The 15,823-nt window shown below is 41.5% G+C and overlaps 1 protein-coding gene across 1 annotated transcript in view; it reads left to right on the top strand.

Annotated features, from left to right (window-relative positions):
- LOC126378800 (uncharacterized) overlaps positions 1 to 15,823 on the top strand; it is a 91,208-nt gene that overhangs the window by 61,206 nt on the left and 14,179 nt on the right. Inside the window, exons 35-47 of the mRNA XM_050027198.1 lie at positions 1,568 to 1,769; positions 2,941 to 3,105; positions 3,760 to 3,866; positions 4,940 to 5,028; positions 5,930 to 6,111; positions 6,881 to 7,068; positions 7,703 to 7,840; positions 8,221 to 8,339; positions 9,620 to 9,729; positions 12,244 to 12,393; positions 13,080 to 13,195; positions 14,247 to 14,339; positions 14,803 to 14,949. Of these exons, the coding sequence (XP_049883155.1) occupies positions 1,568 to 1,769; positions 2,941 to 3,105; positions 3,760 to 3,866; positions 4,940 to 5,028; positions 5,930 to 6,111; positions 6,881 to 7,068; positions 7,703 to 7,840; positions 8,221 to 8,339; positions 9,620 to 9,729; positions 12,244 to 12,393; positions 13,080 to 13,195; positions 14,247 to 14,339; positions 14,803 to 14,949 (1,806 nt within the window). The remainder of the gene's footprint in view (positions 1 to 1,567; positions 1,770 to 2,940; positions 3,106 to 3,759; positions 3,867 to 4,939; positions 5,029 to 5,929; positions 6,112 to 6,880; positions 7,069 to 7,702; positions 7,841 to 8,220; positions 8,340 to 9,619; positions 9,730 to 12,243; positions 12,394 to 13,079; positions 13,196 to 14,246; positions 14,340 to 14,802; positions 14,950 to 15,823) is intronic.

The raw sequence follows: 15,823 nt of genomic DNA on the forward strand, positions 1-15,823 counted from the left end.
GGTAGACCGGTCACATAAGAAATAGGCCACATTAGGCAGACAGGTCATGTAAGACATAGAACACATTAGGCACAGGCCACATTAGGCAGACAGGCCACTTAAGAAGTAGGCCATTTTAGGCACAGGCCACATTAGGTAGACCGGTCACATAAGAAATAGGCCACATTAGACAGACAGATCACATAAGAAATAGGTCACAGGTCACATAAGACATAGGACACATTAGGCACAGGCCACATAAAGAGTAGGCCACATTAGGCAAAGGCAAAGTTCGACAGGCCACATAAAAAATAGGCCACATTAGGCACAGGCCACATTAGGCAGACAGGTCATGTAAGACCTAGGCCACATTGGGCACAGGCCACATTAGGCACAGGCCACATTAGGCAGACAGGTCATGTAAGACCTAGGCCACATTGGGCACAGGCCACATTAGGCACAGGGCACATTAGGCACAGGCCATATTATGCACAGGCCACATTAGGCACAGACCACATTAGGCACAGGCCATATTAGGCACAGGCCACATTAGGTACAGGCCACATTAGGCAGGTAGGCCACATTAGGCGCAGGACACATTAGGCGCAGGACACATTAGGCACAGGCCACATTAGGCAGACAGGTCACATAAGAAATAGGCCACATTAGGCACAGGCCACATTAGGCAGACAGGTCATGTAAGACAGAACACATTAGGCACAGGCCACATTAGGCAGACAGGTCACTTAAGTAGTAGGCCATTTTAGGCACAGGCCGCATTAGACACAGGCCAAGTCACATAAGACATAGGCGACATTAGGCAGACAGGTCATGTAAGACATAGAACACATTAGGCACAGGCCACATTAGGCAGACAGGTCACTTAAGAAGTAGGCCATTTTAGGCACAGGCCACATTAGGTAGACCGGTCACATAAGAAATAGGCCACATTAGACAGACAGATCACATAAGAAATAGGTCACAGGTCACATAAGACATAGGACACATTAGGTACAGGCCATATTCGACAGACAAGTAACAAGAAATAGGCTACATTAGGCACAGGCCACATAAAGAGTAGGCCATATTAGGCACAGGCAAAGTTCGATAGGCCACCATGAACAATTTTAACAAGTTTTTAATTTTGTCTAGCCACAGACGCGCACGTACAGTCATGAGCAATATCATGTACCCACTTTAGAACCACGCACTATCATTTTTGACATTTAATGAGACGTACGGTTTCATTTGTCAAAAAAATTAATATGTCATGGTTTCAAAGTGTATACATATTAATGCTTGTGACCATACACACCATCCAATTTTATTTTATGCTATTTTATGTTATGTAATTATCTTATCCCCCGAAAAGGAAAATGACGGGTAATCGACAGGCATAAAAATTATGGAACACACGTCGATTTTAAGCACAATTAAAAAACTATAAACATTTTACATTGGCTAATAACCCGACAGAATTAAGTTGACAGCCCACGTCAAACGGTTTGCAAACCAGCGAGATACCTTTTAGTTCGCCCGGGTTATTCATTAATCTACTCAGTCTTCCTAAACATGGAACATATTCCAGATTTATTCAACCCCAGTACAGAATGTCCACCAGCCAAGAAACCAAAGACAAGCACTTCAAGGATAACAGAGAGTATACTATCGAATGATATTTATGCGTGCACCATATTGAGGAATTTGGCTTCTGCGATGGGGGATGAGCTTGTCTGTGGTATGCTGCGCGATGGATTGTCGGCCTGCCTTGATAATGATATGGGTATCAGGTAAGATTCAAATTCAAAAATATCTGGCTTTTTAGCGGGAAACGGGAACGGGACAGTTGCTTTCTTCATTGAGTAATCTAAATAATTAATACGAAGTGGTGTTTTGTGGTTAATGATCGCATTAAGTTAGTCGGAAGACATTCGCGAGTGTTATTATATTGGAGTATTCAATAAACAAAGTGTATCTGCCTATTTTCGCTTCGTGCTAGGAAGCCGCTTCATAGCTCAAAAGTTTATGCGGACTTTTGAGTTAATTCGTTTGGGGTTCGGAGTAGGAGTCTACTCCGAGGGTGGGGGCTTAGGTTTCATCATCATCATCATTCATCACCTTTCACCGTTTCATTAATCATCAAGAAAAAAAATACGTAAGACATGGCTGTATGGGCATAGTTCCCTTTGCCTTACCCTTCGGGGAAAACCAAACCAAAAAAAAAAAACAAAAATATCTTTATCCAGTAGTAACATAGTTACACTTTGACTCGTCAATTTTTACATAACGAACGTCTCATCCGCCTAAAACTACTGCAGCCATAAGGAATAATACTACGTATGGAACGGCAACTCTCCGCTCCCCACCAGCGGCTGAGCTAGGTTTACCTCACCACTCGGTCTTACTTTAGTCTCCAATCGTATGGGCGTTAGATATCACACACACAGATGCGCGTGTACGATAACGTCAATGTGTGGTGTCTGTGTAAAACGGGGTGTTTTGTATGAAGTGTCCGAGTTGTGGTCAGGGGGCTTTCATACAGATTCCAAAGTAATTTCGTGTTTTAACGTTTAGTACATAGAACCCCGATACCGACCCCGCCGGCGTGATCGATGATTTCCTATCGCTTATCGTTATCGAACTACCAGGGTCGATTAATTCTTTCAAATATTCTCCCTCTCGGACGACGCCCTGAGCCGAGGTTCGCGCCCAACTGGGCACCCTCAGGCATGTTGTCTAAAAATTTGTACCGGGTGAGAGCCCTCAGCGCTCTACATTTGTCCGGCTAAGTACTTATTGCCATTTGCGGCAAATATCTACGATAAATCACGTCAAAAATAAATAACGTTTAATAATAAAAAGTAACTGATTTGACTAGTTGGAAACTAGCCTATTCACTTTGAACCTGGTACACGACCCAATTGCTTTGATGTGGTCTTCTGAACCCCCTCCGCTTTTCAGGTTCACAGAATGCTTCCTCCTGTCAGTCTACCTACCCTGCATGTGCAGCGAGCCACCAGATCTGTCTGTCTGTGTGTCGTTGATGATGGAGATGCTGTTCAGCGGACTCCGGAGTCACGAGCGGTTCAGGACGATGAAGCTCCGAGAGGAGCCTTTGGAGATAAGGTACGTACATACTTAAATAATAAAATAAATATTTATTTTGTCTTCACAAAGGTAACACAAATTATGTTAACTTAACTAGGGTAATGATACACACTATAGTGCCTTTGTCAGAGACTGGTGTCGATACTAGGTGTGACCCTGTGTGACAGATCACCAGGCTCCCAACCTCTTATGGCACTCCTAATTTATAACCTTAGAGCTATAGGATATGACATGGTGTAAGTGACACCGTAACGAATACTGAGGGGGATGATTCCACAGCCTTCATGGTCCAGTGGTTACCCTTAAATTGGTGTCTCCAACATTGCAAGGACGTAAATTTTATTATTGAAAATTAAGTGAATTACTGACTAATGTATTTAATTACTATTACTTGTTATTTTATAAAAATCTTTAAAACTGTAAGTAAATATTTTACTACCAACCCGCATTGGAGCAGCGTGGTTGATTGAGGGGAGGCCTGTGCCCAGTAGTGGGACGTATATAGGCTGTTTATGTTATGTTTATGTAAATAAAAAAAACATTGGTCGTGGGTAATTTGTTTTTTACGATATGGCAACGCAGGGTGGGATGACTTCAGCTGGGCTAACCTTGAAATGTTAGCTGTCACTTTTGAGCATACCTGCTTTTCTTATACCATGATTTACTTCACAGCCAAACCAATGTTGGACCTTCAAAGCTCCTGACAATGAGCGGATCCTACCAGGGAACATTCAGAGGAAATTTCAACTTGACCAAAAGAAGAATACAGGCAAAACAGGGTATGTATATGAGACGCATTCAACCGGATTAGGATCCGAATCGGTGTCCTCGATGTCGGCCATGTTGATTAACTGAAAAGTCAGTGCACAACCGGCGCCTGCGACGATTCACGAAGAAGTGTGTAATAGACGCGCTACTGACATTTAATAATTCCCACCCAATCCCTGACAGTCAGAGTCTGAATGTCAGTCGGTCCGATTATTTGTCGGAACTGATTATTTGTTAGGACCGATTATTTGTTGGGACCGATTATTTGGTAGGACCGATTATTTGTTAGGACCGATTATTTGTTGGGACCGATTATTTGTTAGGACTGATTATTTGTTAGGACCGATTATTTGTTGTTTATCCCAACTAATTGGGGTGACCGATACATGATTGACGCTTGACTGCCAGTATCAAATCAAATCAAAAATTATTTATTCGAACAACATAAGATCCATAGGGTTAGTGACAAAAACTTACATACTAAGTTAGTTTACAAATTAAGGTGGACGATATTCGGATTTAAATCCGCCCGCCATCACAATCAGGCACATTAAGGGCGAATCGAATTTATCGGCAATCGCATTCAGGATTCTGTTGGAACTGACGTTTAGTTTCTTGTCGATTCTGACAATATCTGACACATATTACTGTTATAGTACATTTATATTTATTTATTTAAAATATAGTATAAGAGCCAGTCTGAAAGTAGCGCCGGTCACTGAAAAATTAACGCCCTCTGTGGTCCAGTGGTTTGAGCGTTGGGCTCACGATCCGGAACTCCCGGGTTCAAATCCCGGTGGGGACACCTCACGAAAATCACTTTGTGATCCCTTGTTTGGTTATAGGACATTACAGGCTGATCACCTGATGGTCCGAAAGAAAGATGATCCGTGCTTCCGAAGGCACGTTAAGCCGTTGGTCCCGGTTACTACTTACTGATGTAAGTTAGTAGTCGTTACATGAGCCATGTCAGGGGTTTTCGGCGGCTCAATAGTAACCCTGACACCAGGGTTGATGGGGTTGGTAATCAACCTCGGAACCCACACGATAGAAGAAGAGTATATTTTTTTTGATTGTTTTCCAGGTTCAAACCTGAAAAAACCCGATTCACCAGATATTGATGTAGAAATACCAATAGAAAATATATTAGCTACTTTCTTGAAGTTCGCTAAGGTAAGTAAGATACTATACAGGGTGTTAGTGACATCGTAACGAGAAAGTTGCTATATGATTTTGCATGCTGTCAATGCACCCTGTTTGGGATGTTGACTGACTATTTTTGTTTGTAACTGTATATTTTATCATGTATTGTCAATGTCCTGTTGTGTGTTGCAATAAATAAATAAATAAATAATATAATACCAAATTACTTTAATAGAAATAGTGTACATAAACAAATATTATCGCAAAGATGTAGGTATACATAAATACTTAAGGTTAGAACAAAAAAAAATAAAGTTATTAATGTAGGTATAATAAAGTTATTAATGTTAACTTGTGCAGCCCAGCCAGTAGATAATTTATGGTAACCGGCTAGTTTGGGAACTACCGACATTAGAAATTGTTAACTTTATTATAAAATACTAGAATGTTGGGTTTATTTTGGCACATTTTGTTGGTCTCATAGTGATTTTCTGAGTTATTTTAAACTTAATAATTATTTACCACTAATGGAATTTACGCGTCCATCCGTTACTCACTAACATAATTTTAATTTAAGGTATATTGTATTTCTCTAGTTAAGTGAATTGTATTCTTTTGGAGAAATAAATTTCTTAAACCGTAACTTGATATCAACTCAAGAGTCAAGGTCTGAATCACCCCTCAAAGTTTTCGTTACGATGTCACTAACACCCTGTATATTTTTTTTATTTTAAAAAGGTTTCTAAAACACACACTCTGGACACTTCATACAAAGCACCAAACACGTTTTACACAAAAAGAAAAACATAAATTTTGCGACGGAAATTTCTACTTGATATCAACTCAGAATCATGAAATGAATCATACCCCTCAGTATTCGGTGTCACTAACACCCTGTATAGGTTATTTATGTTATGTTAACCCTTTTCAGGACACTCCCGAAGCGTCTCACACGCTATGCATTGAGTGTGCGCACGCGCTGCGGCCCGCGTGCGACGGCTCAGTGCTGGCTGCAAGCGTCGCCGCCATCTTGGATAGACCGGCCAATCAGCTGACAGCGCTGTTAGTGCACCTGGCGCGTGTTTTCATTGACGATTTTTGTCGCGTTGACGGGTTGGTAATCATCTTCTATCGTGTGGGTTGTGAGGTGGATCACCAACCTCATCAACCCTGGTGTCAGGGTTATTATTGAGCTGCCAAAGTTATGGTAATCATTATTATTATATTTTGCCGGATTTGCACCAATGAGTTATTAATTTATCTTAAGTGCAGTTTTTCATTAACACAGTTGGCTCGACCATTATAGACGGCGATACGGCTCACCTATCACGTTGATGTAACAGAAAGCTTGGTGAAGTGTGGGTACTTAGTTCATCTTGCGATGGATGTTCCTCTGACTACCGCAATTGGGATATGGTTGTGAGTTTGTGTTATGTTGTTACTCGGCTGGATAAATGGGGAGCGCTAAGGGCTCTCACCAAAATTTAAGACAACAGGTATGAGGGTGCCCAGTCGGGCGTGAACCTCGACCCCCATGACATCATCTCCCTATCATCATCTAGTTTGTCACGGGGTCCGCTTACCTAACCTGAAGATTTGACAGGTCCGATTGTTTACAGAAGCGATTACCTGTCTGACCTTCCAACCAGCGAAGGGAGAAACCAGCCCGATATAGATTAGGTCACATACCTCCGAAAATGCATTTCTCGGATTGTGGGTTTCCTCACGATGTTTTCCTTCGCCGCTGAGCACGTGAAAACAAATTGGATAATCATTGGTTTAGGCCTGCGGTGGTTTAGAACCTGCAACCTCAAAGTGAGAGGCAAACGTTCTACCAAGTAGCTACCACGGCTCTCCACTTGACCGCCTTTTTCATTTACAGCATAAGAACAGTAATTAAGAAGTTGGTAAACTCCACAAGAAACACTGTCGGTGAATTGATAGCGACTGCGCTAAGTGAAGAAATCAGTTTGAGGAGTGATGGTCGCGAACAGTTTGTGCTTGGAGTCAGGAATGATGATGATGATGATGATTTCATGGGTGACGCGGAGTGCAACTTCAGTCTTGATGGTGAGTTGTGTTGTGTTGTGCCGTTCTCGAGAACGTTCCCACTTCGGAAACGTTCCCACTTCGGAAACGTGCCCACTTCGGAAACGTTCCCACTCGGAAACGTTCACACTTCGGAAACTTTCCCACTTCGGAAACGTTCCCACTTCGGAAACGTTCACACTTCGGAAACGTTCCCACTTCGGAAACGTTCACACTTCAGAATTGTTCACACTTCGGAAACGTTCCCAGCAGAAAAATGCGCAAAACCTAGTGTGTTAATTATTTAGTACTTTTTCCCGCGACTTCGCTCGCGTTAAATTCGGGATAGCCTAGAAAATTGGAAAACTCCCATATTTCACCCCCTCCTTGAAGCGGTTGGGGCAGATTTCCAGTCAAAGAACCTATTACTTAATCTAAAGTGGGGTAGATAGAGGTAGGTGGGGTAGGTAAAGATAGGCTGGGTAGGTGGGTGAGGTAGTGGTAGGTGGGGTAGGTAGAGGTAGGTGGGGGAGGTAGTGGTAGGTGGGGTAGATAAGCGTAGATGGGGTAGGTAAATACAGGCTGGGTAGGTGGGGGAGGTAGTGGTAGGTGGGGTAGGTGGGATAGATGAAAGTATGTAGAAGACGTACTTGATTATCAAAAATCATAATTTCAGATCTGACCACAGCTTTTGGACAGCTAGCCAACTGGGATCGTCTTACATTAAAACAGAGGAGGAGGATTGAGAAATCAGCATTGCCACCGCTCTGGGCTTCGAGAGAGGTGTTCAAGGAACATTTGGAGAACTATACAGGTCAGTCATCCAGCGATATCCCATTTTTTTTAAAGTAACGATGTGGTGTCGGTTTGTAATAATAATAATAGGTGGCTAGATTCACAAGTGATTTCGACAAGGTCCCCATTGGGAATCGAACCCGGACCTCCAGATCGTGAGCCCAACGCTCTAACCACTAGACCACGGAGGCTATTTCGGGGATGCATCCGTGATGCTATATTGTGAATCATCATCATCATCTGTACGACGCCCACTGCTGGGCATAGGCCTTCCCCAAGGATCTCCACGGCGATCGGTCCTGCGCTGCCCGCATCCAGCGGCTTCCCGCGACCTTCACCATTCCATATCCCATATTCCATTCGATATTGTGAATAGAGCAAGCCATTTTTTTATTACAGTGTCAACCGGATGGTTCAGTAAGATGGTGTCGGCATACCACCAGGAGGGTAGCCAGGATGAGCTGAAGTGGCTGCGAGCGATGGACCAGTGGCCTAGGAGACATTTCGCTGCTTCAGCTGTGAGTAGACATTCGGCGCGCCGGTTCGAACCCCGGTACAGTCATGAGCAATATAATGTATCCGCTTTAGGACTCTGTCGCACTAACATATTTGACATTTAGTGAGACTTACAGTTCAATTTGTCAAAAAACTTAATGTGACATGGTACCAAAGTGTATACATATTAATGCTCGTGACCGTACCTGCCTTGCGCCAATGACTTTGTAGCGGACCCAACTAGTTAGCCAGCTAGTTCCGCCCAGATGCAACAGATGGCGCCACATTCAATAATGCAGTCTTGAAGCAGTTGAAGTTATTAATTTATCTTAAGCGCAGTGTTTACTAACACAGATGGCTCGACCATTATAGACGTCAAAATACGGCTCACATATCATGTTGATCTAACAGAAAGCTCGGTGAGGCGTGAGTACTTAGTTGCATTGAAGTATAGATATTAGAAGGTTAAACGTAGGAAACTCTGCACGGTCTTATCTTATTTAGCCTATACGATCCCACTGCTGGGCAAAGGCCTCCCCTTGATTTTTCCACTCCTCTCGACTTTGCGCGATCTCCGGCCAATCCTTGCGATAAGCATTGACGTCGTCACACCATCTTTTACGCGGTCTGCCTCGACTTCTAAGCCCGCCCTGAGGTATCCAGTGAGTAACGACTCGTGCCCACCGCTCCGGATGCATCCGACAAACGTGTCCGGCCCAGTCCCACTTCAGTTTGGCGGACTTTTTCCCTACATCAGTGATACCCGTTTTGGAGCGCAGTGTAGCGCGCAGCGTAGCGTGCAGAGCGCAGTGTCTGTACGGTCACGAGTACTATAATATTTATACACTTTGAAACCATGTCGCATTCACTTTTTTGACAAACTAAACTGTAAGTCTCATTAAATGTCAAATATGATAGTGCGACAGGGTTCTAAAGTGGGTACAGTCATGAGCAATATAATTTACTCACGTTAAGACTCTGTCGCACTAACATTTTTGACATTTAGTGAGACTTACAGTTCAATTTGTCAAAAAAGTTAATGTGACATGGTACCAAATTGTATACATATTAATGCTCGTGACCGTACAAAGTGACTTACCTAACCTGTGATAAAGACACAGATCCACAATTACAAATTGTAACTATATATAAGTAGGTATATAACAATAAAAAAAATATATTATATAAAAAAAAGGAAAAAAAGAGTCACAGTAAATGTCAAATATTTTCATATATTCACACTACCGAAAGGGTTCCAAAGTGGGTACCACAGTATAGTGAATATCGTATTATACTTTGACAGATAACAGAAGCCATTGAATGGCGAAGCGGTCGAGGCGAACAGATTTACTTCGCCAGCGATATACAGCCGAGCGACTGCCTCGCCGAATGGGCGGCAAGACTTATGATCAGGTAATAAGGTCGTTATTATAACGCAAGCATTCACACAAACACACAAACACACGCACACGCACACGCACACGCACACGCACGCACGCACGCACGCACGCACGCACGCACGCACACACACACACACGCACAATTAACATACAAAATGCATGTTTATTTGTTTTTACAATGGTTTGCTTCAACTGACGTTATAAAAGATGTAATTGGGTCGTGCAAGATAAATTATGAAATTCCGATTACTAAATAAAGACTGATCTAAAACTAATAAAAAACATTTTCTTTTTTTCTATTTAACTTATTTACAAATTTTAATCAAGAAAAACGTAATAATAAGTCCGACATTTTATCACGTCTTTCTATGACGTCACAGTGTGCTTTTTTCATAGAAACGCCATAGTAATTTCGTGTTTTGACGTTTAGTAAAAAGTAACTGATTTGAATAGTTGGAAACTAGCCTATTGCTGAATACAGCTTCCTGAGATACAGGTCTCCTAGTTCAGCTAGCAGGGTTATACTTCTGTAGCATTTGCGTGCCCTAGCTATAGTATAAGCCTTGCAAGACATAACCGAAATAAATAAATTCAAAAAAAGTTTAAAACAGTATTTAATAGACAAAAGTTTTTATACTCTGCTGGAGTTTTTTAATGATTAGTTGTTTAAGTACTTTAGTTTTACGTCTAAATTATGTATACTTGTTATTATTTATTATGTTTAAGCCTAAGAAATATGCTTTAACTCTCCTTTAAATCGCTGTGCCCAATCCGGGTCCATATGTGTTACATACCTTATATTACCAACCTCCTACCATGTGGAACGCAATAAATGATATGATTCAATTCAATTCAATTCTTGATGAATGGCTTCTGTGTGGTCACAATTCTGCCAGTATCACGTTTGAAGAAAATACACAATAGGGCAGAAATAAAAATATAATTGAACGAAAATTCGCAAGCTATTTAGGTATGTCCTCTTGCAAGATGTTGAGCGTGCTCGTTGTTGTTGTTGTTTAAATTCGCCTTATATAAGGCAGGCAAAGATCTCAGGACCATACAGCCTTGATTGAGCGTGCTCGTCATTGACAGGCAAACAGCTGTCATCTGTTGACATCCATAGAGATTGTTGCCCTATAACAAAAAAGACATTCACATTTTACATTAAACATTCCAACAAAGACAAATTACAACAGACAATAGAATACAATTATGATATCTAATGTTGTGTCGACATTTTTCTATGACAATAAACAATTTTATTTTATTTTTATAAATATTTGTGGTATTCTCTTCTCAGGTCGGTGCGCTGGCATAGAATAAGGAATAATACTACGCATAGAACAGATGAACTCTGGTAGACCAGTTGGTAGAATGCCTGTCTCTCACTTTGAGGTCGCAGTTTCGAATCCAGCACAGGCCTAAACCATTGATTGTCGAATTGGTTTTCGTAATTGTAATACCATTGTATTTAAGTCTATAAATTATGTAATACAAACTGGATTTAAAAGAAAAGAAAGGAAAACATGAAACAGTAGGACTAGGGCCCTGTGCTGGGAAGTTTTCTGGCCACGTCTTTCCCTCAGCGTTACAGATTCCGATGTGGTAGTAGTTTTACAGCTAGTTACATAATATGTAATTTAATTTTTTTTGACGTTCAAAAAGCGCTAACTTTGTAAGCCAATTTTGAAAAATAAATATTTTTGAATTTTAATTTTGAATTCATGTTTGCATCATAAATGATTATCACGTGCTCAGCGGTGAAGGAAAACATCGTGAGGTAACTCACATTTCCGAATGCATTTTCAGAGGTGTGTGACCTAACCTGTATTGGGCTGGTTTTCTCTTCGCGGGTCTTTCTCTTCTTATCGTGTGGGTTGTGAGGTAGAATACCAACCTCATCAACCCTGGTGTCAGGGCTATAATTGAGCCGCCAAAGGCCCCTGACATGGCTCACGTAACGATTACTCACTTACATCACTTAATAGTAACCGGGACCAACAGCTTAATGTGCCTTCCGATCATCTTACTTTCGGACAATCAGGTGATCAGCCTGTAATATCCTAACCAAACTAGGGATCACAAAGTGATTTTTGTGATATGCCCGCACTGGTATTCGAACCCGGGGCCTCCGGATCGTGAGTCCAACGCTCAACCACTGGACCACAGAGGCCGTCTTCGCGGGTTGGAAGGTCAGACAGGCAGCCGCTTCTGTAAAAATCTGGACCTGTCAATGTGAAAAATGGGATAATGAGGGGGTGATGACTACGTATAGAACGGCAACTCTCCGCTCCCCACCAGCGGCTGAGCTAGGTTTACCTCAACCCCTCGGTCTTACTTTAGTCTTCAATCGTATGGGCGTCAGACGGGTGTAGTGTCTGTGTAACACAAGGTGTTTTGTATGAAGTTTTACATGAGGCATGGGCCTTTGGCGGCTGAATAGTAACCCTGACACCAGGATCGATGGGGTTGGTAATCCACGTCACAACCCACACGATAGAATTTGGTTCTTTTTTTTTTCACACAGATCAGCATACTTGGACTCGTTAACGCCAGACAGTGAGTCGGCACAGGCAAATGTCATGCTGTCTCGCTCACACGAGTTGGTTTGGTGCAAGCGAGCGAACGAGAGAGCACTATCTTCTTTCGTCATGGGATGCGTTAAGAGGAATACACCGTGAGTAAAATTTATTCACATCTTACTTTTCTTCTTTTTTTTTTGATGAGCTCGGTGAGGTGTTGATACTTAGTTCATCTTGCGATGGATTTACCTCTGACTACCCTAATTCCGATATAGTCGTGAGCTTCTGTTATGTGTAGTATATTAGTTTCTAAGTAATACTTACATCGCATATATCATCCAAATCATATATTTTCGTTACAATTATGTTTTGGTTAGACATCGTTTCTTGCAAATATTAAATTCAAATTCAAAAATATCTTTATTAAATAGGTAACATAGTTACACTTTGAATCGTCAATTTTTACATAACGAACGTCTAATCCGCCTAAAACTACTGCAGCTTCTCACAACCTGTATAGCCGGGGAAAAGAAGCTGCAAGAAAAACGTCGGCACAGGGCCCTAGACGTTCTTTAAAATAGTTCTTTGTTCATCTTGCAATGGATGTACAGACATAAGCAATATAATGTACCCACTTTAGGACTCTGTCGCACTAACATATTTGACATTTAGTGAGACTTACAGTTCAATTTGTCAAAAAAGTTAATGTGACATGGTACCAAAGTGTATACATATTAATGCTCGGGACCGTACTTCTGACTACCCCAATTGGATAGTCGCGAGCATATATTATGTTATGTCTTCATATTATTTGACACTTATTGGTTTTTTTTTTTTTCAGAGATTTGTACGAAAATGAGACTCTGTCGTGGCTCCAACAGAAAGTATGGGCGATGCGCAATTTAGGAGTTGCAAGCACCGACCTGGATATATTAAAGAAGGCTCTACATACTGCTGGTGAGTCTTCTTCTAGGGACGCCGATACTTTTCAGTACCGTCCCTAAGCGGGGGAGCGTCCGAAGGATACGATCGATAGTTGGTTCGATAGCATGTTTGATGAAAGAATGTGAGAAGACTTTTGAAAGCATGATGCCTGTAAGCTCCATTCGGGAATAATTTTTATTTTAATTTTATTTTGTGTGTCATGTATGTTAAGTAATTTTTTAAGAGAAACTTTGTAACAGCTGTGGATTTTTCTGTTATGTTACAATGTATATTTTTTCTAAATAAATAAATAATAAATAATAAACGATCCTGACGACCCTATTACTCTAGCCATAGAGGCAGCCAATCAGCTCGCGACACCAAACACTTCAGGACCCCGATACCGACCCCGCCGGCGTGGTCGACGACTTCCCTCAATCAGCGCTTATCGCTATCGACCCATTAGAGTCGATTAATTCTTTCAAATATTTTTCCTCTCAGACGACGCCCTGAGCCGAGGTTCGCGCCCAACTGGGCACCCTCAGGCCTGTTGTCTTAAACGTTGTACCGGGTGAGAGCCTCCAGCGCTCCCCATTTGTCCGGCCAAGTAGTTAATGCCACCTGCGGCAAATCTACAATAAGTCACGTCAAAAAAAAACTCAATATATTCCCTTCATCCCTCCTCATAACATGCCCATACCTTGGTAACCTGTTGCTTCTCAATTTTTCAGTCTTCTATTGTGTCAGGGTTACTATTGAGCCGCCAAAGGCCCCTGACATGACTCGTGTAACGACTACGTACTTACATCAGTAAGTAGTAACCGGGACCAACGGCTTAACGTGCCTTCCGATGGATCTTCTTACTTTCGGACAATCAGGTGACCAGCCTGTAATGCCCTAACCAAACTAGGGATCACAAAGTGATTTTTGTGATATGTCCCCACCGGGATTCGAACCCGGGACCTTGGGATCGTGAGCCCAACGCCCATCCACTGGACCACGAAGACCGTTCGATGGTGAAATGAATTATGAATTGATCTCAAATATTAAGTATAAATACTTTCAGTATATGTTTCTTTTTCAGAAACATTCACCCCACTCTTTGTGAACAAGTCTCCGCCGGAGAGCATTGTTGGCATAAATAAAATGATTCTCATGTTACACAAGGATTTAAACAGTAAGTATACAAACCTACACACACACGTAAGAAAGTCCTCTTAGGGTCATATTACACTACAGCGGCACTGATCCAGCACGGCTCCAACCCAGCAATTTACTTGTCATTCAAATAAGGCATTAAAACCTGTGTCGTAAGATATATTTTGTAACGTGAATATAAAAATTAGGACACTGAAATAGTTAAGAAACTTGTGATTATTTCTTTTTATTTTGGTGCAATAAAGTGTATTTGTAGTGTATTGTAAAATTTTCACGAATTTTCAGACACGAAATTCCACTTTTATAACTCAGAATCATGGTTAGAATCATCCCTCTCAGTATTTGTTACGATGTCACTAACGCCCTGCGCATGCGCTGTGCAAACTACGTTACCACGTTCTAGGCCTGCGTTGTATGATAAGCGCCATCTGTGTTGTATAGGCGGAACTAACTCGTCTGTAACTATTTTATTTAATTTTCAGCACTATCTACTGAACACTTGCAAAATTCACTTCAAATGATAGAAGATTTCGCCAAACCTGATAGTATGGCAAGCGACAGAACAAGTCTAAAAAGTATATTTGAATTAGCCATCTCATTTTATGATGATTTGTTGGAAAATGATCAAGGTAACATATCTTACTAGCTTTTGCCCGCGACTTCGTCCGCGTGGCGTGTTATAAAAGAGAGATCTTTGTGTGTGTGGGAGTGCATATCAAATTTGAAGCATCTAACTTATGCAGTTTACATTTTTTCATACAATTTTTTTTCCGGCTAACTCCCATTTTTCAAAATACACCCATAACGAAACTTTATATTTACTAAGGTATGCATGCATGCTAGATTGAAAACATCTATCTTACGCGGTTTCGATTTTTTCATACAAATGTTTTTTCCCGCTAACTCCCGTTTCCGTGGGAATTTTGCAATATCCTGTTGTAACTAAGCTTTAAGTTAACTAAGGTACCTGCATGCCAAATTTCAAGCGTCTAACTTAAGCGGTTTAGATATTTCATACAAAAGGATTTTCCCGCTAATTCCCGTTCCGGTGGGAATTCCGGGAATTCCTTTCTTAGTGCACCTCTACGGTACCTAAGCTACGTCCCTTCCAAATTTCAAGTGCCTAGCCGTTTAGGCTGTGCGTTGATATGTCAGTCAGTCAGTTTCTCCTTTTATATATTTAGATTTAGATAACACAACTTTAATTTATTTTAAATGCAGTTTTCCCTAAGCCTTGGTAGAGCAATTGGTAGAACGCTTGCCTCTCACTTTGAGATCCAGCACAGGCATAAACCGATAATTGTCGAATATATTTTCGAATTCATGTTTGGATCATAAATGATTATCACGTGCTCAGCGGTGAAGGAAAACAGCTTGAGGAAACCCACATTCCCGAGAATTCGCGAGGTATGTGACCTAACCTGTATTGGGCTGGTTTTCCCTTCGCGGGTTGGAAGGTCAGACAGGCAGTCGCTTCTGTAAAAACCGGACCTGTCAAATCTT

Source organism: Pectinophora gossypiella, chromosome 27, assembly GCF_024362695.1.
Source record: "Pectinophora gossypiella chromosome 27, ilPecGoss1.1, whole genome shotgun sequence".
NCBI lineage: Eukaryota > Metazoa > Arthropoda > Insecta > Lepidoptera > Gelechiidae > Pectinophora > Pectinophora gossypiella.